Source organism: Nomascus leucogenys, chromosome 14 (assembly GCF_006542625.1).
Source record: "Nomascus leucogenys isolate Asia chromosome 14, Asia_NLE_v1, whole genome shotgun sequence".
NCBI classification, from domain to species: Eukaryota; Metazoa; Chordata; class Mammalia; order Primates; family Hylobatidae; genus Nomascus; species Nomascus leucogenys.
Window position 1 is genome coordinate 70871299 of NC_044394.1, and position 25542 is coordinate 70896840.

Here is a 25542-nt window from a genome sequence, read left to right on the forward strand (position 1 = left end):
GGTTAAAAAAATCACAGATGGGAAGAGTTAGAGTATAGGCATGCTGATAAAAGCTTAAGTAATAATGATTTTATCCAGTGTTTATCTTTTCAGACTAAAAGTTGTATTTTAGAATACAAAATGGGAAGAGAAGATAACTTTTGTTTGTGAATTTCCATCTCCCTACCATGGTAAAAATAATTTTAAAAACAATTTTAATGTTAATATTATAATAGACATGTAAGCACAACATTGTAGAACACAAAGATAATTTTTTTTTCTTTTTTTAAGTGGGGCTTGGGAATTTTCATTTCACAGAGTCTTCTTGTTATCCAAGGCAGTTTTAGACACCAGTCTTTCTAGTCATATTTGATAATGAGGAAGATGAAGTAATTGACTTCCCCAAAGTCACATAACAACTTCATGGCATAGCTGAGACTAGACTCCTGTGATTCAGATTCTCAGGCCATCAGTCTTTCTACAACAAAATAGTGATGCTTAAATACTCGAGATACATATCACAAAAAAGGGGATTATTAGAATGAAAACACTGATTAGGACAGAATAATTTAATGGCATTTTATTTCTGATAAACTCTTCTCTCTTCAGTTTTTTTTTTTTTTTTTTTTTTTTGAGACGGAGTCTTTCTCTGTCCCCCAGGCTGGAGTGCAGTGGCACAATCTCGGCTCACTGCAAGCTCCGCCTCCCGGGTTCACGCCATTCTCCTGCCTCAGCCTCCCGAGTAGTTGGGACTACAGGCGCCCGCCAACGCGCCCGGCTAATTTTTTGTATTTTTAGTAGAGACGGGGTTTCACCGTGTTAGCCAGGATGGTCTCGATCTCCTGACCTCGTGATCCGCCCGCCTCGGCCTCTCAAAGTGCTGGGATTACAGGCTTGAGCCACCGCGCCCGGCCCAGTTTTAACTATTTGAAAAAACTGTGGGCATGTCAGAGGCACATGAACCAGAGCAACTCCGTCTTGAATAGGAGCTGGGTAAAATGAGGCTGAAACCTATTGGGCTGTATTCCCAGATGGTTAAGGCACTGTAAGCCACAGGATGAGATAAGAGGTCAGCACAAAATACAGATCATAAAAATCTTGCTGATAAAACAGTTTGCAGAAAAGAAGCCGGACAAAACCCATCAAAACCAAGATGGCCACCGAGAGTGACCACTGGTCGTCCTCACTGCTACACTCCCACAAGCGCCATGACAGTTTACAAATGCCATGGCAACCTCAGGAAGTTACCCTATATGGCCTAAAAGGGGGATGCATATTATCAAGAAATAACCATAAAAATGGGCAACCAGCAGCCCTCTGGGCTGCTCTGTCTGTGGAGTAGCCATTCTTCTATTCCTTTACTTTCCTAATAAACTTGCTTTCACTTTATTCTATGGACTTGCCTTGAATTCTTTCTTGCGTGAGATCCAAGAACCCTCTCTTGGGGTCTAGATTCGGACCCCTTTCCTATAACATCATTCTGGCGACCAGTGAAGGGACTATAGTGAGGAAACCCATGACCCAAAGGCTAACTTTGGTTAAGTGGTGGGGTCCTGTAACAGTCAGTCATAGATTTCTACCTGAAAAACCAGGTTCAAATGTGAGTAAGCAAGGTATAATAGATAAGGAATTTTTACAACTTTAAAGTGTGACCTACCCAAAAGATCTTGCCTCTTAAGTATGAACTGCCAAGTTATTCTCTCCTCCTCCCAAGAGAAAAATCATTGTTAAATAGGAACAGATTGACACACAACAACATGTAGAAATTAGAATACTTTATTATAAATATTTTCAGAATATAAACTGATTTTGTATCAAGATTCTTTTAAACTTTAGAAACTTTATGTAACCTAAGATTATAATGTATTTCATTTTCCACTTTCCAGCCTAGAAAATACACTGCAAGTTAGATCTAATAAAGGAGAAAAAAATTGCTTCATAGAGAAAAACCAATGAACATAAAATACCCAACTCAAAACTATAACAAACCCAATCAAGAAACAGATTGTGCAAAGGTCATTAATCCTCCAATTCAAAATAAATAACCTCCCAAGAGAAAATAATTCCACCATCAAAGCAATTTGATGAATAAAAGCAGAGTCACTTTCATTAAAGGAAATTACACTATATGTCAAAAAAATGTAATAATGCTTTTAGAAAATGAGGAAAAGTAATTTCTGTGTTGCAGAGCAAGCATGCTAAACACTTTCTGTTCACTAGGCCTTTGTTAGAAGTTAAAGAACCTATTCACATAAGAAAAGTGGTATGAACATGGACATCATAAAACCAAGCTCTCACCTATTTTTTCAATTTAACTTTGGGAGAACCAACTTCAAAAGCTTCAAAATCCAAGAATAGACTGGTCCCAAAGCATTTCCTCCTCTGTCCTTTCTTGGCCTTGTTCCTTTTTCTTTTTTGTACGCCTCCGTTCCTCTTTCTTAGAGACTACACCTCGGCTTTTTTTCTCCTTTCGATTCTTAAGCTTTTCTGTACTGACATGCACAGTTTCTATTTCCACCTCTGTTTTCTTTCTTTGGATGCTCTTGTGTTTGTCTAAATCAATTTCCTCACAGATTTTTTTTCTCTTATGCTTAGACCGCTCCTCCTCTGATTTTTCTCTGTCTTCCTCTGGGTGCCTTTTCCTCTTCTGCTGTATCTGTTTGTGACTGGCTTGATGAGTACTGGTACTGTTACCTGAGGAGAAGTGCTTGTAAACTCTAGATTCTACACCATGTGAGCCACAAATATATTCCTGTTGATTAAAGTTCAGGGGTACTGGTTTTTCTGAGAAACAGTCCCTGGTGAACTGACAGTAGCTCAGAGAGTCTAGTCTCAATCTGCTGTCATGGGCTGGTAATGACTGAGGCAACCGATTTTCCACTGTTTGTGAAATATTGCATGATCTTGGGTAGGTCTGGATGGTTTCAGATGGGAGTCTCTGGTCAAACATTCTATACGTGGGTCTGGAATTAACCTCTCCTTTGTACCCACAGGTTTCCAAATAGTCCCCTCTCATCTTTCTGAAACAAGTCTTTGGCTCTAAGCCTCTGGCTTTCTGTACTTTAATATAATCTTCAAGTTCATCTTGAAAAGAGTCATATGTCTTCTTTGAATGCTTCATTAGGTTGACAAAATGGGATTTTCTGCAAAGAAGGGAGAAAATTCTTACCAGATTATCTTGTCCTGAGCATTTCCATTTTTTTTCTCGAGATGGAGTCTCGCTCTGTCGCCCAGACTAGAGTGCAGTGGGGGTGCTCTTGGGTCACTGCAACCTCCGCCTCCTGGGTTCAAGTGATTCTCCTGCCTCAGCCTCCCGAGCAGCTGGGATTACAGGTGTGTGCCACCACGCCCAGCTAATTTTTGTATTTTTAGTAGAGACGGGGTTTCACCATGTTGACCAGGCTGGTCCCAAACTCCTGGCCTCAAGTGATCCATCCATCTCAGCCTCCCAAAGTGACAGGATTACAGGCATGAGCCACTGCACCTGGCCTCCTTTGCTCTTGAAAAGAGCTTTGAAAAACAAAGCAGCTCAAACAAATTACAACCTGTTTCAGCATAAAAGTTGAGTATCTTGACATTATATGCCAAAGGGTAGCATCAGGATGGTCAGATACCTCCCAGGTCACGTACCAGTAACTTTACCCTTCTCAGAAGTGAGACGAAGAGGGCAGAAAGGAACTGATACACATGTTGCTGTCATAGGGCTAAAATGTGAGGTAAGCAGGGATGTGTGGATAGGAACCACACAACCACGGTGGGTGGCTTGATACTAATGTTCAAATAATTTCTGAAGTTCTCATGAATTGGTTTCCTGTATATTAGTTTCTAAGAGAAGTAAAAGAACCACAGATATAGAATTTGATTTTTAAAATCTTCAGTTTACTCAAGATAAAATAAACATATTCACCTGACGAGAGTACTGTAAGACTTAACAATAAAAGGATGTTTATAAAATTGATTGGGAATGCTGAAAATTAGAAATTCAGTTATAAGATGAAAACTACTTTTAGGTATCAGGTATGAGGGAAGATGAAGGAACAGAGTTCTGTATCTTCTGTGTAGGCTTGGATTTTATTCCACTACTTCTGATTGGTGAAAAAAGCATTCTAGAATGTCTTCTGGTTTGTTCTCTCTTAAAATACTGGTGAGAGGAATAAGGGAAGAAACAGGGGTGAAAACTGAAAGGGGATAGGACTGATTTGGAGAAAAGTTTCAGAAGAATCTTACAGTAGATGTTTTTGTTTGCTTGATTCTTTTTTGGGGGGAAGGGCAAGACTGTTCCTGATTCTTTTCCTCACCTCAAATCCTGAATAAATACAAATATAGCAGAAAATGTACTTACTATGAAATTATAATATTTTATATATACATATATATATATATATATATATTTTTTTTTTCTTTTTGAAACGGAGTCTTGCCCTATCACCCAGGCTGGAGTTCAATGGCACGATCTCGTCTCACTGCAACCTCTGCCTCCGGGGTTCAAGTGATTCTCCTGCCTCAGCCTCCCGAGTAGCTGGGACTACAGGTGCACACCACCACGCCTGGCTAATTTTTGTATTTTTAGTAGAGACGGGGTTTCACCATGTTGGCCAGGCTGGTCTCCAACTCCTGACCTCAGGTGATCTGCCTGCCTCGGCCTCCCAAAGTGCTGGGATTACAGGTGTGAGCCACTGTGTCCCACCTGCCCTATATATTTTTGGTGATACAGTTTATCTCAAAAAATTAGGAGGGTGTATATCCTATGTAGAACTGAACATTTTTTCAGCTCTCAGAAACAAGGCTTGTTTCTGCTAAAAGGAAGAAATGTTTAGTTCTACATGGGATATACTCCCTCCTAATTTTTTGAGACTAATGATCAGCCAGTTTTTCAAATTTGGAAATTTGAGGTTAAAAAGAAAACCTAAATGAAGCCTAATTTGGCAAGTTAGAAAATATAGTTCTTGTTCAACTTAAATAGTATAAAAATTCTGACTAGAAAAATAATAAAAAATAATGTAACAAATACTTGCTTAAATATGGGCAAACTATTTTAACCTATACTTCAGAAAAGAATATATGCAAATGGCCAATAAGCACATGAAAAGATGTTTAAAAGCACTGATCAGCAAGTAAATGTGAATTAAAACCACAGTGAGACACCACTATGCACTTACTAGAATGACTAAAACGAAAAAGATTGACAATACCAGCGCTGATAAGGATCTGGAACTCTGAAACATTGTTGATAGAAATGTAAAATGGTACAACCACTTGAAAAACAGTTTGGCTGTTTCTTAAGAAGTTAAACATATATTTACCATATGATGCAGTTATTCTACTTCTAGGTATTTACTTAAAGGAGAAGGAGAAACAGTCATGCACTGCATAATAATCTTTTGGTCAACAATGGACTGAATATATGATGGTGGTCCCATAAAATTATAGTGGAGCTGAAAAATTCATAGTGATGTGAATAATGCACAATTCATTATTCATGTGTTTGTAGTGATGCTGGTATAAACAAATCTACTATACTGCCATATAAAAGTACAGCATATATTATGTACAGTACATAAGATTTGATAACTGTATACTAGTTTATGGTTTATTTACTATATTTTAAATTATTTTAGAGTATATTCTTTCTCCTTATTAAAAAAAAGTTAACTGTAAAACAGCCTCAGGTAGGTCCTTCAGAAGGTATTCCAGAAGATGGCACCATAGGTGATGACAGCTCCATGCATGTTACTGCCCCTGAAGACCCGCCAGTGGGACAAGATGTGGAGGTAGAAGACAGTGATGATGATCCTAACGCCTGTGTAGGCTTAGGCTAATGTGTGTGTTTGTGTCTTAGCTTTTCATAAAAAAGTTTAACAAGTGAAAAAAAAAAAAAATAAGGCCAGGTGTGGTGGCCCATGCCTGTAATCCCAGAACTTTGGGAGGCCAGGTGGGTGGATCACTTGAGGTCAGGAGTTCGAGACCAGCCTGGCCAATATCGTGAAACCCCAACCCTACTAAAAATACAAAAATTAGCTGGGCATGGTGGCGCATGCCTGTAATCCCAGCTGCTTGGGAGGCTGAGGCTGGAGAATCGCCTGAACCTAGGAGGCAGAGGTTGCAGTGAGCCGAGATCGTGCCACTGCACTCCAGCCTGGGCAACAGAGTGAGACTCCATCTCAAAAAAATAAAAAATAAAAATAAAAAATAAAAAAGTTAAGAATAAAATAGGAAAAGGCTAGGATAAAGATATAAAGAAATAAAATATTTTTGTGCAGCTGGACAATGTGTTTTAACCTAAGTGTGATTACAAAATAGTCAAAAAGTTAAAAAAATTTAAAAGTTTATAAAGTGAAAAAATTACAGTAAGCTAGGGTTAATTTATTACTAAAACAATGAAAATATTTTAAAAATAAATTTAATGGGCTGGGTGTGCTGCCTCATGCCTGTAATCCCAGCACTTTGGGAGGCTGAAGTAGGCGGATCACCTGAGGTCAGGAGTTGGAGACCAGCCTGGCCAACATGGTGAAACCCCATCTCTAGTAATAATACAAAAATTAGCTGGGTGTGGTGTGGGCACCTGTAATCCCAGCTACTAGGGAGTCTGAGGCAGGAGAATTGCTTGAACCTGGGAGGCGGAGGGTGCAATGAGCCGAGATCGCACCACTGCACCGTAGCCTGGGTGACAGAGCGAGACTCTGTCTCAAAATAAATAAATAAATTAATTAATTAATTTAATGTAGCCTAAGTTTACAGTATTTATAGTCTACAGCAGTGTACAGTAGTATCTTAGGCCTTCCCATTAACTCACCACTCACTGACTCAGAGCAACTTGCAGTCCTGCAAGCTTCTCCATTCATGGTAAATGCCCCATACAGGTGTACTATTTTTTTTTTATCTTTCATACCATATTTTTACTGTTTCTTTTTGTTTAGATAGGTTTAGATACACAAACACTTACTGTTGTGTTACAACTGTCTACAGTACTCAGTATAGTAACATGCTGTACAGATCTGTAGCCTAGGAGCAATAGGCTATATCATATAGCCTAGGTGTGTAGTAAGTTATACCATCACTCTATGATGTTTGCACAATGAGAAAATCATGACACATTTCTCAGAATGTATCCCGGTTGTTAACGGACACATGACTGTGTGTCTATACAAAGACCTGCACGTGAATGTTCATATAGTTTTATTTGTGATAGCCCCAGAAAGAAAAGAAACTCAAACGTCAATCAACAGGTGAATGGATTAAATCAAACAGTGGTATAATGATACAATGAAATACTATCAGTGATAAAAAGGAATAAACTATATTGATACACATGACGTGAGTGAATCTCAAAATAATGAAAGTAATTATAATTCTTTTTTACTATTTAAAATAGTGATACACTAGGCATAGTGGCTCATGCCTGTAATCCCAGCACTTTGGGAGGCTGAGGCAGGCAGATCACCTGAGGTCAGGAGTTCGAGACCAGCCTGGCCAACATGGTGAAACCCCCGTCTCTACTAAAAATACAAAAAATTAGCCGGGTGTGGTGACACATGCCTGTAGTCCCAGCTACTCGGGAGCCTGAGGCAGGAGAATTGCTTGAACCCGGGAGGTGGAGGTTGCAGTGAGCCGAGATCGCGCCATTGCACTCCAGCCTGGGTGACAAAGAGAGACTCCATCTCAAAAAAAAAAGTCACTAATAAGATTTAAAAGATGTTGATAATTGTTGAAACTGGATGACGGATACATGAGGGTTCATTATACAATTTTCTCTGTTTTTGAGTATGTTTGAAATTTTTTGGTTAATAAAAAGATTTTACTTTACGTCTACTAGGAGGGCTATAGTCAAAAAAAGATACTAGTAAGTGTTAGCAAGAATGTGGAAAAATTGGAAACTTCATTCATTGTTTGTGGGAATGTAAAATGGTGCACCTACTTTGGAAAATAACTTAACAGCAGTCTCATCAATTCCACTTAGCAATTCCACCCATATATAGCCAAAAGAATGAAAACCTATGTCCATGCAAGAAGTTGTAAACAAATGTTCACAGCAGCACTATTCATTACAACTAAAAAGTAGAAATAACCAACCTAATGCCCATCAACTGATAAATGGATAAACAAAATATGGTATATTCATATAAGATTATTCAGCAGTAAAAAGGAATGAAGTACTGATATATGGTGCAACATGAATGAAGCTTGAAGACATTATGCTATGTGAAAGAAGCCAGTTCCAAAGGACCACAGATGGCACAGAGATGAATAAAGAGGTGAATGGAATCTTACTTACCCTTATCAGGCTGTGAATTTGGTGGAGAAATCTGATCATATTCACTCAGTTTTTCAGCATGAACTTTCAAATAGTGAGACTATACAATAACTGGTGAGCTAAAAACCACAATTCGGAAATTAAAAATCAATTTTTGTCCAATTCTCCACTCTCATTCATCTGAAACCAAACACAATCTTGTTACAAAGATTAAATAATTCAAAGTTTATAATCACATCAACATAGACCAATCATCTGAAAATTCACAAAATTCACCTTCATTTTATTAATTTGCTTCTTATAAATCTGAAAATAAAGCCTAACTTTTAAAAATGTTTAAACATACTTTATTTTTATAACAATATATTTTATATAGCTTTATTTTTAACTGACAAGTAATAATTGTATATATTTATGAAATACAGTGTGATAGTTCAGTACATGTATATAGTGTGGAATAATCAAATTTGGTGAATTAGCATAGCCATTACTTCAAATGTTGATCATTTCTTTGCAATGTGAACACTTAAAATAATCTTTTACAGCTACTTTAAAAAATATTGAAATAATAAATACATTTTGAATATACATGAACTATAGTCACCTTCTTGTGCAATAGAACACCAGAACTTATTCCTCCTATCTACCTGTAACTTTGTACCTGTTGGCAAATGTCTTTCCTTTCTCTGTCCCCACTCCCTCACCCTACCACCCAGCCTCTGGTAACCACCATTCTACTCTCTACTTCCTTAAGGTTTTAGATTCCATGTATAAGTGAGATCATATGGTCTTTGTCTCTCTGTGCTTGTAAAGCCTTAACTTTTTGAGCATTTTTTTTTTTACCCTGGAATAATAAATAACATTTGTTTATTTAAGAAGAAATTACTCCAAATTTATTCTACCCTAGGTATATACCCCAAAGAACTATAAATTGAACAACAGCACTTATGAGTTTTAATATATTTGGTCTGAACTAAAAGTTTACGAATAGAGTTTCACTTGCTTTCAAATCAAAGTATCAGCTTCAGTAGATAATCCTATGATTAGAATTACTGCTAACATAAAGTTTTATGTTTCTGTTTGTGACAGAGACTACCAGTTGCCTTCCAATATATTTTTTTCTTCTTCCTTATTAACAAACCTTAGGAAATGTGTCTAGCTTTTAGTCTTTTAGACTACATTTTCTGGCCATTCTTAAAGCAAGATGTAGCCATGTGAATAAATTCTGGTCAATAAGAAGAAAGCCGAAGTGTTGTGTAGGATTCTAGGAGGGATCTTCCCTTCTGCTGCTGAAATGAGGATGCCATGGTTAGAAATGAAACAGTCATCAGAGAACATGAGGAAGTAAGTCAGGGCCTTAGAATAAAAAGAAAATGTCTGGATCCTCTCTGATGATCATGGAATTGTCCTAACAGCCTTGTACTGCCTAACTCCACACTTTTAAATGAGACAAGGAGTAAACTGTTAAGGGTTCAAGCCATAACAGAAAATAATCTCTGAATATATTTAAAGCCAACCATGTAAGAGTAACTAAAATGTAAATGTAGGGAAAAGGACACTAACATTTGCAGAACACAATTATGAATGATGTATATTTTCTGTATTTTTCTACATTGAATATTACTTTATAATCCCATGAAAGTTATTTTTAAAATTTCAATGAAACTCAAGTTATCACAGAGCCCTTCGACTATTTCTTAGACCTCTGGGCTCTGAAGACTGAGCCCAAAATATACTAGACTAGAATACAGTAGATTAAGAATTAGGACAAGACAGAGATTGCCACTTCCATTTTTCAGGTTGAATAAACATACTTACAGAGGTCAAAGTGATTTGCTCAGCAATTAATGGTGGAGTCAAGGCTTGAATCCAAGTTCTCTCAATCCAAGGCTAAGACATGACTGTAATTATGGTACTTTAATCTCAACCACCGCATATGAAATAAAATGCAGTTTCTGACATGGTTATCAACGGGGAAAACTAGATAAGTTCTCTAAAAAAGCACAGCAGGCCTTATGTTTCATTTAAGTAAATGTATCTACTACTTTTGGTATCCCAGATACCACAGATTAAAGAGATCCAGTAGCTCATCCAGGTCTCAGAGCGTGAGAAGAGCAGAATGGGAAAAGTCTATTGTAATGTAGTATACAAAAGACTATTCTTTCTCCAAGATACTATTATACAGCAAAGATGATACAAGTGAGGAGCTATACCATATAAAAGGAAGTAACACTGGATAGGGAATCAGATCTCATTTATTGGCTTAGTCATGCCCATGACTATCTAAAAATAATCACTACTCCGGATCTCAGTTTCTTCATCTATAAACTAAGGAAGTACGATAATTAGACATTTTACCTTCCAATGCTAGCATTCTATAATCCTGTGCCTTGAAAACTTGGCAAAGTCAAGGGTAAGACTGCCGCATATTGTTTTGTAACCTTTGATTAATTTGATTACTGTAAAGGAAGACTCTAGGGATCTACAATATCTCTTGACTTATATTAATATTTTCCTGCTCAAGCTTCATATCTTCCTTATATTTACCACAAGAACTGATACAGTGGCTTTCTGGATAAGGTAGAAGACAAAATGGAGAGAGGAAAAGAAAATGAGCTTCAGAATTAGAAAGATCTGAGTTTAAATCCTACTTCCCCAAATGTAAGTCAGGAAGTTATTTCCCTTCTCTGAGTCAGTCATCAAAAGGACAATACTTTTCTTGTACGGATTAAATAAGATGACATATATGAATTTTACCCACTACATTTAAAAAGTGACATTAGGACACATTCCTTCTATTTTCAACCTACCTCATAATGCAAAATCCTTTGTTATTTGAACTGTAACACTACTCCACAGACATCTTTTATAAAAGGTATCTGTAAACAAAGTTCAGTCTTTGTTCATTCAATGTGGTATCTATCAATAAAAGAGAGGTAAGACAGAAGATTATATTAAATAGTTAAGGTAATATTTTTAATCTTCAACTACTATATTTAATATACCACCTCAAATCTTAATTTTCTGAGTGCTTGCAAGGCTAGAGTAATAAATTTTTGCTCATTAGAATAAAAATTTTAATATGAAAATAGTAAGACTGTAATATTTAATATACTAACTTTTTTAGTCTACAAAATACCATTCTGAAGGTAAAGTTACTGGGGCACCAGTATTGAAAGCCTGGGCTAAGAAATCCAGTCTTGGCATTTTATGTTTTAAAGCTAACAATCTCAAGAAATGCAGTCGATTTTAAGATAGCTAATGATTCTAGATACATCACCAATGTCATCTGAGAATCACATGGGGGAACCACAAACCATCTTTTTTTTTTTTTTTTTTTTTTTGAAACAGGGTCCGGCTCTGTCACCCAGGCCAGAGCGTGATTCTCCAGCCTCAGCTTCCTGAGTAGCTGGGAGTACAGGTGCATGCCACTGTGCACAGCTAATTTTTGTATTTTTTGTAGAGATGGGGTTTCGCCATGTTGCTCAGGCTGGTGTCGAACTCCTGCGCCTTGGCCTCCCAAAGTTCTGGGATTACAGGCATGAGCCACTGAGCCCAGCCCACAAACTATCTTAACCTGTGGTAGGCAACCTTCTTCCACGGCTAGTACAAATACAACCACACAAATTTCACTAAATAGAGCTCAGACAAGCCCTTCAAAGCTACAGTCATATTCACATATTAGCTTCTACAACTTTTGCTGAAAGTGTTTCTCACTTAATGAATAATCTATGCCAAATTACTACATTTACATTTGGGGTCTATACTTCAATCTAAAGTTCCTAACAGTTAAAATTTATTTTATAGAAGTTTACCAGTTTATACATAGGGTGCCAATCATATAGCATCAAAATTGTACTTTCTACATAGCAGTTTAAATGGATGAGTTAGAATCATATGTAATGTCATAGAGAAATGCCCACGATATATTAACGGGAAAAATAATATGTAGAACTCAATCAATTGTTCAATCATAAAATCCAATTTTAGTATAAACAACCCAACATATACAACCCCAACTTAAATATATACATATGTCTTTACTGTAAGGAAGGAATTCATGCATTTGGCCTCCAATCCATTCACTTCCTTTCCTGGAGAAGAGGGAAAAAGAGAAGGATGGTGACATCCAGACCTCAAGTAAAGAGCCTAATGATATTTGCTGGGAGGAAGAGACCTTACCACTAAAATGCTCTCAGCAAGATGTCCCTGGCTAAAGATTACCTGTAGTAAATAAACCCAGAATCTATAACACATCTCTCTCTGAAGAATGCCACATAAGCTATACAATTCTCTAGGGTGTAACATGGAGCTGAGTCACAATTTAAACATTCCCACTGTGTGAGGTGATCTTGTGAATCTTACTTAGAAACCTTAACTATTTATTCTGGGCCAGAGATACATGTCCAAAGGGGAAAACATGGTGTATTGGTCTGTTCTTACACTGTTACAAAGACATACCAAAGACTGGGTAATTTATAAAGGAAAAAGGTTTAATTGACTCAACAGTTTTGCACGGCTGGGGAGGCCTTAGGAAACTTACAGTCATGGTGGAAGGTGAAGGGGAAGCAAGGCACTTTCCTTTCAAGGTGGTAGGAAGGAGAAGTGCTGAGTGAAGTGGGAAAAGCCCCTTATAAAACCATCAGATCTTGGGAGAACTCACTATCATAAGAACAACATGGGGGAAACTATCCCCGATTCAATTACCTCCACCTGGTCTCTCCTTGACATGTGGGGATTATGGGGATTACAATTCATTAAGAGATTTGGGTGGGGACACAAAGCCTAACCATATTACATGGTCTGAGGAGCCATCTTTCATGTATTAGACACTCTGCTTCAGTTGAGTCTCTTGACTGCCTGTATCCTTGAAATAATTAGTAAACCTGATGAGTCTGATTTGACAGTCTGATCTTGTGTGTTAGCTCAGTATCCACAGAAAAAAATCTGAAAAGATATATGCTAAACTTAATGGGGTTTGGGAAATGGGAAATTGGGTCAGAAAATGAGTAGGGGCAAACATTTAACATATTGCTCTTTGTACATCTCTATATTAATTTTTGCAAAAAACATACATGACTTTGTACTTTTAAAAACTCCATAAATATTTAAGTTAAACTGGGTATCTTCAAACTAATCTTAATACTAATGCCAGTGTATGGATTAAAAAGATTTGCTTAAAAATATTATGTGCTCAAGATAATTATAAATCAGAAACATTTTAGAAAGGACTTGAAAAGTATTAAAAATATATCTCAGGCTGGGTGTGATGGCTCATGCCTGTAATCCCAGCACTTTAGGAGGCAGAGGCAGGCGGATCACTTGAGCCCAGGAGTTTGAGACCAGCCTGGCCAACATGGCAAAACCCTGTCTCTACTAAAAATACAAAAAATTAGCCAGGCATGTTGGCACATGCCTGTAATCCCAGCTATTCGGGAGGCTGAAGTACGAGAATCTCTTGAACCCAGGAGGTGGAAGTTGCAGTGAGCCAAGATTGCACCACTGCATTCCAGCCTGGGTGACAAAGTGAGACTGTCTTAAAAAATATATATATATTATATATAATATCTCAATTATTTTTTAGTTGTTTTAAAATAAAGGACTTAATTACATTTGACTCTAAGGTCAGCAAGGTAAAAAGGTTAATACAGAGGTTTTCAGAACTTCTTTTGACTCAGAATTAATGTGCAAAAACTGACATGGTGATGTGATGATGACTTTTCCATTAAAAATCTTGGTCTGGCGTAGTGCTTCGTGCCTGTAGTACCAACACTTTGGGAGGCTGAGCCGGGAGGATTGCTTGAGGCCAGGAGTTTGAGACCAGCCTGGGCAACATATTGAGACATCCGTCTCTACAAAAATAAATCTTTAATAAGAACAGGTAAATACTGTCTTTTGGTGACAAATCAGTATACATGGAAAGTTTACTGAGGACTAGTTTAGAAGCTCAAGATATCTTAAAATAGAACAATAATTTCCTTCCTGGTTCAACCCTTAATACCAACCAGGCATTTCTAAAAGGCAATGTTGTAAGCTGAGGTAAGAAACTTGGGGTTACCTTTAACTCCTTTGCCAACTAAGCTCTCATTTTTTATGTTAAATAGCAAAATATTCTCAAGCTCAAAATCTCAGCCATTTTCCTCCTGAGTCATGTCTGTTCTAGCTTTATAATATTTTCAAAGCTATTCTTCCATGTTTCAATTCCTATAACATTGTTTAGTTCAAGTTCTTCATGCTTTTGGACTTTATTAAACTTTATCACTACTTATTGAGTTTGTCTTCAAGGTACTCTGGTGAGTACTGTGCGAAAGGATAGGAAAAAATAGATGAACCTTATCGAATGCCTACTGTATGCCAAACAATAGATTATTATTTCAGTTTTTTACTTTTGCAAGAATTTCTCATGAAGATTAGGATATTGGGATTTAAAGAAATTAAAATATGTTGCCACATGTGCTATTTGGTAAAGGCAGATATTAAACCTTGGTTTATCTCAACCCTTTCCCTTACATTACACATAGCTGTTCCACACATTGGGAATAAGTGAACAAAACAATTGTTAATATTGAGGAATTCATAATTTTGTAAAAAATGATATGCAAAGAACTATGATGCAAGACAAAAATGTGTAAAGTGCTGTAAGACGTAAGAAGGTATAATGTGTTCTTGGTGACGTGTTTGTGGAGAAGAATAGATTCTGAATGGACCCTTAAGGAGATGGGTAAAATTTAAGAGAAAAAAACTGAGTAAACAAAGGGTATTCTGGAGGACAGAAGGGCATTAGAAAAGGCATTTCTGCTTTAGATAAAACAAGACATGCGTAAAGGTAGTGAAAGACAGTGCTAAAGGTGGAATGATGCTAAATCATAATATGCCTTATTTGGACATTTGAATTTAATTCTGCAGTCAATAGGGGAAGAAAAAGAGACTCAAAATGGGGATATTGTTAGGAAGCTGTTGCAGGCAAGAGATTATTGGGTTGCACCAAAAAAGTAGCAGAGCCAACAGAAAGGAAGGGAAGAATATGAGAGATATTCTAAAGGTGGAATCAAAGGAATTTGTGATAGCTGGGAAGAGCAGATAGACGGGAGAGTGGGGGCAGAGACAATTCTAAAGCCTTGATCCTGGGTAAAGTTATCTTTCACAGAGAAAGTAAGGAAGAGGAAGAAGAGTTGTTGCTGTTGTTGTATAACAACTTGCCTCAGAAGGAGGCAAGTAGGGAGTGGAATGAATAAGCATTAAGCGTTCAAAAAGCAGTGAATTTGATTTTGGAACAAACCCAGATTCTATCAAATGTATAGTATCTTTCACATCTCTCCTTTCCTGTTCCATTCTTCTATGTGTTTAATACCTCTATGTGAAGTTGGGTTTAAACAACTTGCAGATGTTTTATGTACCTTGAAATTCCTTACAAATTAAAACAGTTGGGCCCCTGAACTAATTGTATATGTATCAAACTTCAGTACATGTGATGGGTAACAGGAACCACTAGGGGAAAGAAAGCTCGGTAGTGAAATCTAGGCATTTGTAGAAATCTTTCCTCAGAAAATTTTGACATCACCTCTCTTTCACTTGCATAGTGATTACTATATATTTACTCATTACAAAGGTTGCAGCATTATATAGTTTGAAGAACATAGACTGTGATTGTTGTGGAGTAAAGTGAAATTATCTCTTCTTCTAACCTGGACATCATTTTCATCCTTACCATTTTATTTTAGCATTAGTTATTTTTTAAGTAGTCATCATATTATTGGTTTCTACAATTGTTAAAATCCTGGAGGTAGCATCTCTCTCCTCCGATATTGGCTATCTTCTCCCATGTGAAATGGATGTTGACTGAATTATTTTTCTAAATGCAGGAATTAATACCACATCTTGTTACGGGTTTAGACCATTATCCTTTTTTTCCAGACGTCGTCTCACTCTGTCCCCCAGGCTGGAGTGCAGTGGCACAATCTCGGCTCACTGCAAGCTCCGCCTCCCAGGTTCACGCCATTCTCCTGACTCAGCCTCCTGAGTAGCTGGGACTACAGGAGCCCGCCACCACGCCTGGCTAATTTTTTGTATTTTTAGTAGAGACGGTGTTTCACTGTGTTAGCCAGGATGGTCTCGATCTCCTGACCTCGTGATCCACCCCCCCCCTTGGAATCCCAAAGTCCTGGGATTACAGGCGTGAGCCACTGCACCCGGCCTAGACCACTATTCCTAAATGAGGTTTCTCTGTTTCTTTTCTTTCACTCCCCACCCCCACCCCACCTCTCTCTTTCTTTAAAAAAGCAGAGTCCCCGAGGCTGGAGTGCAGAGGCATGATCATAGCTCGCTACAGCCTTAACTCCTGGGTTCAAGTGATCCTCTTGCCTCAGCCACCAGAATAGCTAGGACTATACGCATGTGCTAGCATGCCCAGCTAATTTTAAATAATATTTCGTAGAAATGGGAATCTCATTATGTTGCCCAGGCTGGTCTTGATCTCCTGGCCTCAAGCGATCCTCCTCCCTTGGTCTCCCCAAGTGCTGAGATTACAGTTGTGAGCCACCGCAGCCACCTGAAAATTTTTTAAAATTCAAACGATCTTAATCTTGGTATTTGCTACGGCTCCCACACATACTTTCTATATGCATTCAGTCTACGACTTCATTCATATTACTGGTGAAAACTTTAAGCAGGATAAGGGCAAGATAATACCTATGGCATGCGACGAAGAATCTACTCTCTTCTTGCATCTAGGATTTATCTATTAGCAATCTACCTTTTAGAAACAGCAAAACCTGAATTTAACTTTTTAAACATCTTTCTCACAAAACGCAACTTGATGCTGAATTATTTATTTATTTATTTAAAGAACAGGGCCTTGATATGTTGCCTAGGCTGGTCTCAAACTCCTGGGCTCAAGCGATCCTCCTGCCTCGGCCTCCCAAGTGCTGGGATTACAGGCATGAGCCACTGTGCCCTGCCTAATTTAACTCTTGCACCATATGAAATGTTTTTCAGCTATCTCATGTTTGATGAATAAATCAACTGAATTTGAATAAAAAATGTAATAAAAATTTTCATGCCTCACAGCATGACCTGTTGTGATATGGCATTTATATGTGAAACAGCATAATAGGTTTGTATTTTTTTGAGACAGGGTCTCACTGTCTCCCAGGCTAGAGTGCGGTGGTGTGATCTCAGCTCACTGCAGCCTCCGCCTCCCAGGCTCAAGTGATTCTCCCACCTCAGCCTCCCGAGTAGCTGGGACTACAGGCATACACCACCACGCCTGGTTAATTGTTTGTATTTTTAGTAGAACCGGGGTTTCACCATGTTGCCCAGGCTGGTATCAAACTCATGAGCTCAAATGATCTGCCTCCCAAAGTGCTGGGATTACAGGCATGAGCCACCATGTCTGGCCAGCATAATAGGTTTTTAAATGGTTACTAAATATCTTTAATCTTTGAGGAAAAAATTTTATGAGCAAAATTAGGATGCTAATTTGGTTATATTTTAGGTGTCAGTAGCTTTCTTCTTCTTCCTCTCTAATAAATACACCAAATTACTGACATGGTCCTATACTTTTCAATCTAACTCACTAACATATATTAGGAGACATTTTTATCTCTCCATTATTTGCACCTTTTTTTCTGTCAGCAATGTTATGTCATTTTCAGTGTATTTTACCTTTTTTTTGAGATGCGCAGGCTGGGGTGCAGTGGTGGGATCTCGGCTTACTGCAACCTCCACCTCCTGGGTTCAAGCAATTCTCCTGCCTCAGCCTCCCGAGTAGCTGGGATTACAGGCGTGAGCTACCATGGCTGGCTAATTTTGTATTTTTAGTAGAGACAGGGTTTCACCATGTTGGTCAAGCTGGTCTCTAACTCCTGACCTCAAGTGATCCACCTGCCTTGGCCTCCCAGAGTGCTGGGATTACAGGTGTATTGGGCCTGGCCTCAATGTATTTTATTAAAGTTATCTAAAAGTATCTTATGTTTTATGAGAAGGCCTATGAATGCAGTTTTGTTTTTTGATATAACAGTAAATAGTATTTTTTTAAATGTTTCTAATAGCTTTTTGTTAGCATTTAGAAATACTATTGATTATATATATGGAACCTGTATTTTACTCCCCTGCTGAACTCACTATTCTAGTTGCCTTTTCCTAGATTCTATGGGGCTTTTTACATAGATGATCATATACTCTGCAAATAAAGACAGTATTATTTCTTGCCAATCTGTAAACCTTTTATTTTTCTTGCCTGAATGTACTGGCTAGGCGCTCTAGTACAATAATGAATAGAAGTGGTGAGAATGGACATCCTTGTTTTATGCCTGCTCTTAGGGAGTTCTGTAATCCAATACTATTTTAATCTTAGTAAAGACTAGGCAGAGCACAGCACTAAATTTTGGGAGACTAGGCAACTGATTCTGTTATCTTTGCCAAAACATGTTGTTTGATTCCTTTTTTCCCCAGAGGTCAAATCCTATTTAAAGTGTTTTCAGAGAACGTAATTGAGGTAACAATGCAGCCCAATACCTGTCAACAGCATGAATACTCTTTGCTATAATATAATGCTAGTTGTTAATCTTGCTTTTTCAGGAAATAAGACTAGTGTCTGATCTACAGTTTGCCATGTTCTAGCTACTTTACATTAATACAACAATTACAAAAATAACTAAGGGTTTATTATGGCATATTCCCAATGACAAAATACAAATGAAGTAACAAAATCATTAATTGGGAGTACATGTTTAGTATCAAATTTATCTTATTTAAAGTAAGTCTTTAAATGCCAATAATCATAAGTACTCTATGGCTAGCTAGCTCAGGGATCATGCTTGTGAAGTTAGTTTTACTTGGATCCAAGGCAGATATCCTACATCAAAGAACATCAAACATGCACCATTCCTTCTAATGGGTTAGTTAATGTGAATGGGTTTGTAAGAAGGGGGAAGCGTATCAATGCTCATGTCCTTGGGAAGCTGAAGTAGGTGGATCGTTTGAGTCCAGAGTTCCAGACCAGCCTAGGCAACGTGGTGAAACCCCGTCTCTACTAAAAATACAAAAAAAACTAGCTGGGCATGGTGGCATGTGCCCGTAGTCCCACCTACTTAGGAGGCTGAGGTGGGAGAATCACCTGAGCCTGGGGAAGTTGAGGCTGCAGTGAGCTGAAATTGTGCCTCTGCACTCCAGCCTCGGCAATCGGAGTGAGACCCTGTCTCAAAAGAAAAACAAAAACAAACAAAAAGTGAGATGAACACTTATGTCCTAACGTATGTGGTGAATATAGTAGGGGCAATTCTTAGTCATTTTAACATGCTTAGTTAATATTTTCACTTACTGACACCTAATAAAGGCAGCAAGTCTGAAACTAACAAATAATCATTAATGTTTCTCCAGACACACTCTCTAATCATTCTTCCAGGCTGCCAACTTCAGATTTATATTAACATAATGTGCTCTGGTGTGCCTGTAACAAACATGTCATGTGCAGAGCACATATTTACGCAAAACAATGAACTACTCCTGATATCTCAGGAGTCTAATTCATATTTAAAACTGCATTTTCTCCAACTGCTCTTTATTTTTCTCCCTAATTTCATTAATAAATATTACTATTGAGCCCTTTAAAAGGGCTGGCCTAATTCATCTGTATACCGTTAGTACCAAGTATAGTATCTGGCACGTTAACAGGAACTCAAAAATGTTTTCTGAATTAACTTAAGAAGGGTTATTAGCTAGATTTTCTTTATGTCGTTTAACTTGAGTCTCCGCTTAATATCATGGAAACAAAGGAAAATATTTTTAGGCAATTACTACGTAAATGAGTTAATTACTCAATAAGTAGCCAGAAATGTCCTTCACTCCAAAACCAATTTTTTTTTTTTTTTCCTTAAAAACAGGTAGAGCTTGGTGTGGTGGTTCACACCTGTAATCCCAGCACTTTGGGAGGCTGAGGTAAGCGGATCACTTGAGGTCAGGAATCCAAAACCAGCCCAGCCAACACAGTGAAACCCTGTCTCTACTAATAAACACAAAAATTAGCTGGGCATGATGGTGCATGCCTGTAATCCCAGCTACTTGGGAGGCTGAGGCAAGAGAATCACTTGAACCAGAGACGGAGAGGTTGCAGTGAGCTGAGATTGTACCACTGCACTCTAGCCTGGATGACAGAGACTCCGTCTCAAAAAATAAATAAATAAAAAATAAAAACAGGTAGATAACCAAGAATTTTTGTTGTAGTTTTGTTTTTACTATGATTACTCAAGAATATCATTATTTAGTGAAACTTTTTTTAACTGTCAAAAGTATTTGAGAAACTTCACCAAACAAATTACAAAGTCCTGGAAAATCTGGACACCACAATAATAAATTCTAAGTATGTATATTTCTTTTAACTATGGAAACATAGTGTTTCTTTGGGTTTTTGTGATTAATTTTTCCATTTCCTATTTGTAACCTTATGCCTTTTGTATCTTCCTTGCTTTTTTTTTTTTGAGACAGGGTCTTGCTCTGTCACCCAGGCAGAAGTGTAGAGGTGTGATCACAGCTCACCGCAGCCTCGACCTCCTGGGCTCAAGCAGTCCTCCTACCTCAGCCTCCCAAGTAGCTGGGACTACAAGCATGTGGGGCCATGTCTGGCTAATTTTTACTTTTTTTTTTTTTTTGTAGACAGGGTCTCACTATTTTGCCCAAGCTGATTTCAAACTCCTGGGCTCAAGCAATCCTCTGGCCTTGACCTCTCAAAGTGTTGGGATCACAGGCATTAACCACCATGCCCCAACCTTTGCCAATTTTTAATCCTTACTGATATTTGCTCTTTACCAAGACCAATACAGAGGAGTTCCTCATAACGGTGCTATAGGTACAAGTGAAAATGGATTAGCAGATGCTCTTCAAATCAGTTTTAATGGTCCTATCATAATTTTGAAAGTGAGAGTAGAATTTTAATAACTGGAAACATGACAATTCTTTGATACCTTTGGAGGAATCTGCTAACAAAGTCTTAAAATTCTAGCTAAGTGCAAACAAACTTTTTCCCATCTTGGCAATTATTTAACTCTTATAAATACCTAAAGTAAAAATATATTGAGTCCTAGCCATGTTTTAGATAGTGTGACATATCAAATATTTGCCAATTGTCAAGTGGCAGTAACTGAAATTTTAATGAAGGATATTTACCGGAAGTAAAGTGACAATAGGTAATTTTTCAGGTAACAATTACATTCTGTTTTTGAAATTCTAGTGAATAGTCTCAACCTTAACAGAGATTACTCTGAATGTCATCTGAGATTACTTTTTGAATGTCAGCCATTATAGGTCAAAGTTTCATATGCTTTATGAATTACAATTTTAGTACCCAGCCATGTCAAGCCATGGAAAGAATACCAACACAGATGTGTTAAATCAGTTCACAATTTTAAAGCTGTAAAAGAACTGAGTTTGGTTGGTGCAGGGTTCTTCAACCTTGACACTTCTGGCATTACGAGTAGGACAACCCATTGTTGTGTGAATGTGGGAACTGCCTTGTGTATTTTAGGTTATCTGTGGCATCTCTGGCCTATGCCAAGTACATGCTGGTAGCACGTGCACTTGCTCACCATGTTCCTCGTGGGTTCAGAAGATAATCCCAAATGTTGAAATCCCAAAAGGCCAAAATCCCAATTGCAGGATAATTGCACGTTAGGGCAGCTTTCATGGACTATCTCTGTGCAACTGCCCATAATCTATTCCTGCAATACATCTTCTCATTTGCCAAATTATTTTCTTTTCACTATCTTAAACTGTCAGACTTTTTAAAAAAAAAAAAAATTCACCATGCTATGTATTTCATCTTTGCAATGTATTTCATCTTTGCATCATGTCCAATACTGGAAGTGTAAACTGCAGAGACTTTGAGAGTTCTAATTTATCTTATGCATTTTTTGCAAATTTGACTTCATGAAAGTACATTAAAACACTGACTTTGTGTGTAAGCACTGTGCATGTACCTAAAAACGTTGAAACTTCCTCAATAAATGAAGAGATAAGAAATGTCTTTTGCATATTTGCGAAAGATAAAAATTTCTTGAGGTTTCAGCCCTTTGGGCAACTGCATAAGCGAAGAGTTTGAGTGACCCATTACAGTTTTTGATCTATCTCATCAAAAGACTTGTCACAGTATTTCAGATGACCAGTTATAAAGCTAGGTGCACACGACTACCAACCATTGTGACATGCTTTTATACATTTCCCTTTTTGACCTACTTCTTTATGAATACAGTTCATCTGCTCATAACTGTTATATGCATGTTGTGACTGTCAGTATACTTGTGTCTACAAAATGTTACTATTGCCTTTCATTGCGTGAAATGACCTATGAAGTGTTCTGTCATGTTTTTCCTAAATAAATCCCCCTTTAAAAATGTAAACAAACATATTTTAAAGAACTAAAAAAAGTACTTTTCTCAGATTTATTATTTTCAATATTTTGGTCTTTCGTGACTGTGATTTTGGGGATTTTAGACTTTAGGGATTTTCATCTTTCAGGATTTCAAAATTCAGGATTGTGTCTCTTGGAATTATGATTGGCTCTTCTCCCTCTCTGCTCAATGAAGACAACCTAACTGTCTCCGCATTATCAGAGGTCTTCTCCGGGGTACGATCATCCCTAGATGAGAGTCACTGGGCTAGTCCAATTCCCCCACCGACAGATGACCAAACTCAAATCCAGAAAGTGTGGGACTTACTCAGGGTCATTTAGCTGTAGGAGAAACTAGCTCTAGAACCTATAACTAGTCAGACTCCTATTCCAGAATTCTCATTTTACCACCCTGAAGTGGAATAGAAAGGTTACTGCTAGTACTGTGTGAACTGACATCTTTTAAAGTCTTTTGCACATATTTAAAGTCATTGCAAAATCAAAAACAAAAACACATGCTGAGTCTGGCAAAAAGCTTTTTCCACAAGAAGCTGTTTCTAAATCTTCCTGTGGTGTGGCCATGTGAGCCAAACTGAATTGTAGTCTTTAAACTGCTCAGGCTTATTTATTAGTGAGAGGCAGGAAATGTGTTATAAAAGCAAAATAATCCAGGCTGACTGAAGACACTAAATCTAGACTTCCAAAACTGCCTTCGCTAAGAGAACTTAATAGTCTCATCATTTGTTTGCAATGACTAATCCCCATTTTTAGTGAACAGAAAAAGTGCTTACAAAAATGTTTTAAGAAATTTGCAGTATTTTACTCCTCTGCCAGTTCTCCAAAGTCAATAGACAAAGTCAATTGTGTAAAATATTATGGGATAACACACAAAATACAATATCTCATCATGAAAAAGGATAAAGAAGAAATCAGTATTTTTATAGGGTTATATTTACAGGTGTCTTTCCTGGAAAAAGGAATCTAAATTATTCTACAATATTCTGGCTCCCATCATCTTTCACTCTGAAGACAAAAAGCAACATAAGGCAACACAGCAAATACTAAAAAATTTGATACTGAACATGGCTGAATGTTTTACTTAGGTCTTCTGCAGTGGGATCAAGCACTATCAACTAAAATCATTCCCAAAACTGCTTTAAGCTTTATCTCATGGTTTGCAACCAGCAGGCTGTTTGCAGACATATAGAACTATTATAGTAAGAACTCAAACGTCTCTTAGATTAAGATGGATAAGAAATAGCCTTTTGTGTTAGGGGCAATGCGTTGGAGAACTGCAAAAACTCTCCCCATCCTTGGAGAGTTGACCAAAATTTAACATGGCCTCTAGAAGCCTAAGCCCACGTCCATGAGGGCAATCCAGCCCTCTTTTGAGTTCCTGTTGGAAAAGCCAGGCTGTCAAAAAAATTTTACTGTTTGTTCTAGCCAACACCTAATAACAGCTCCCTGACTTCCCTTTTAAAAGGCATTTACTAAAAAGGGCTCACAACTACGAATCCTCCTCTGTTCCTTTGAGATGTTTGTACCTCTTACAACTCAGGAGTGTCTTTCTCAAGGACGTGGAAGCCATCGCTCTGAAATGTAACCAGGAAGGACTGGGCCTGACTTCCAGTCTCTGTGGGAGGATAGTACTTTATCTTAGATAATTCCCAGATAAGAGACACAGCTGGCCTACTTGCGTTTACACAATGACCAGCCCTTTGTAATTTTTCACCTCCCTAACTCTACTTGAGCCCTCTCTTCCCACTCCCTCCTTCCTTATCTCCTTTTAAAACTCGCAGTCATCTCAGTGAAAATAGGAATGGAGCTCAGCCTTTCCCCTCTGTTAGTAGTTGCGGAATAAAATCCTTTTTCAACGCTTTAATGTCCAGCTTCGTGTATCTCTGACATTGGTAGGTACATATTAAAACTCAGGTGGGCGCGGTAGCTCGCGCCCGTAGTCCCAGCTACTCCGGAGGCTGGGGCAGAAAGATCGCTTGAGCCCAGGAGTTGGAGGCTGCGGCGAGCTATGATCGCGCCACTGCACTCCAGCCTAGGCACAGCGAGACCTCTGTCTCTAAACTAGAGGATTAAAAGCACACACAAATAAACCCCCAGATCACTATCAAGACAGGCCTACAAATCTTAGAAGCTTGTCTTACAGGGCCATATCCTTAAAAGCCTAGTGTAACTCCAAAGTGATCCCCCCCAAACCTCATCCCTCTTCTCTTCCCCCAAGAGCCCCGCTACTTCCTGCTTTCCCCGATTCCTAAATCCACCTCTCCCTAAGCGTCCTACGTCAAAGTCTCTACTTTCCAGGATGCTGAACTTCACCAAACGTAAGCTTACTCTCTTCCACGTTTGGGCTTTTTTCTATTTATCCCTGTCCCCTCAATTTTCGAGTTTCCTCATCAACCCCACTTCCCTTTCCCTGACGCTCCGGGTCTAGATTTCTTCTTGGTCGCCCCTAGTTTCCCACTCCGACCTCGGCTTCCTCCGCAAGCCGAGCGCCCCTTCCCTCCGCACTCCACTCGGAAGCCCTGGCGCCTCTTTCCGGGGGCGGCGGCCGGTGAGGGGTGCGCGGGACTCGGGCCACGCCCTGGTCGGCCATTTCGCACACTCGGGGCGCGCCCGGCGGGCTGGGCGCGCGAGGCCTGTCCTGGAGCGCGGGAGTTGAGGGGCTGAAGACCGGGCCGCCCCCGCCGCCGGGGCGGGAACTCACCTTCTCTGAGGCAGGGGCGGGCGTCTACAACTACTGTCCCCCGCCCCGCCAACGCCGCCAGCCAGGGGATAAGCCGCGGTGGAGGTGGCGGAGAGGCAGGAACAACCGCTGCCGCCGCCGCCGCCTCCGCCGCCGAGCAGGCGGGATGGGAGGAGGAGGCGGAGACCCGGCTTCCTGAGGGGAAGTCGCCGCCACTACCGGCTTATGACTGGA

At 38.7% G+C, this 25542-nt stretch overlaps 1 protein-coding gene across 5 annotated transcripts; it reads right to left on the minus strand.

The window, feature by feature from the left end:
* Window positions 1-1739: 1739 nt before the first annotated feature.
* On the minus strand, window positions 1740-25536 carry KRCC1 (lysine rich coiled-coil 1). 5 transcript variants are annotated; one of them, XM_030827556.1, is made up of 4 exons: window positions 25330-25536; window positions 11041-11149; window positions 8252-8349; window positions 1740-3122 (listed from the first exon to the last, which is right to left on the minus strand). In XM_030827556.1, exon 4 carries the CDS (start codon window positions 3098-3100, stop codon window positions 2321-2323), a length of 780 nt encoding a protein of 259 aa, XP_030683416.1. In that variant the 5' UTR covers window positions 3101-3122; window positions 8252-8349; window positions 11041-11149; window positions 25330-25536; the 3' UTR covers window positions 1740-2320. The 5 variants fall into 5 exon arrangements, with proteins under 5 accessions (XP_030683416.1, XP_030683412.1, XP_030683414.1 ...); XM_030827552.1 differs by having other exon boundaries at window positions 8252-8410; XM_030827554.1 differs by having other exon boundaries at window positions 1740-3804; window positions 8252-8410.
* Between the last annotated feature and the right edge of the window lie 6 nt (window positions 25537-25542).

What these genes read in the sequence shown, in the direction of transcription:
- KRCC1 (XM_030827556.1), bottom strand. Translation starts at nt 3,100, where the DNA reads ATGAAGCATTCAAAGAAGACATATGACTCTTTTCAAGATGAACTTGAA.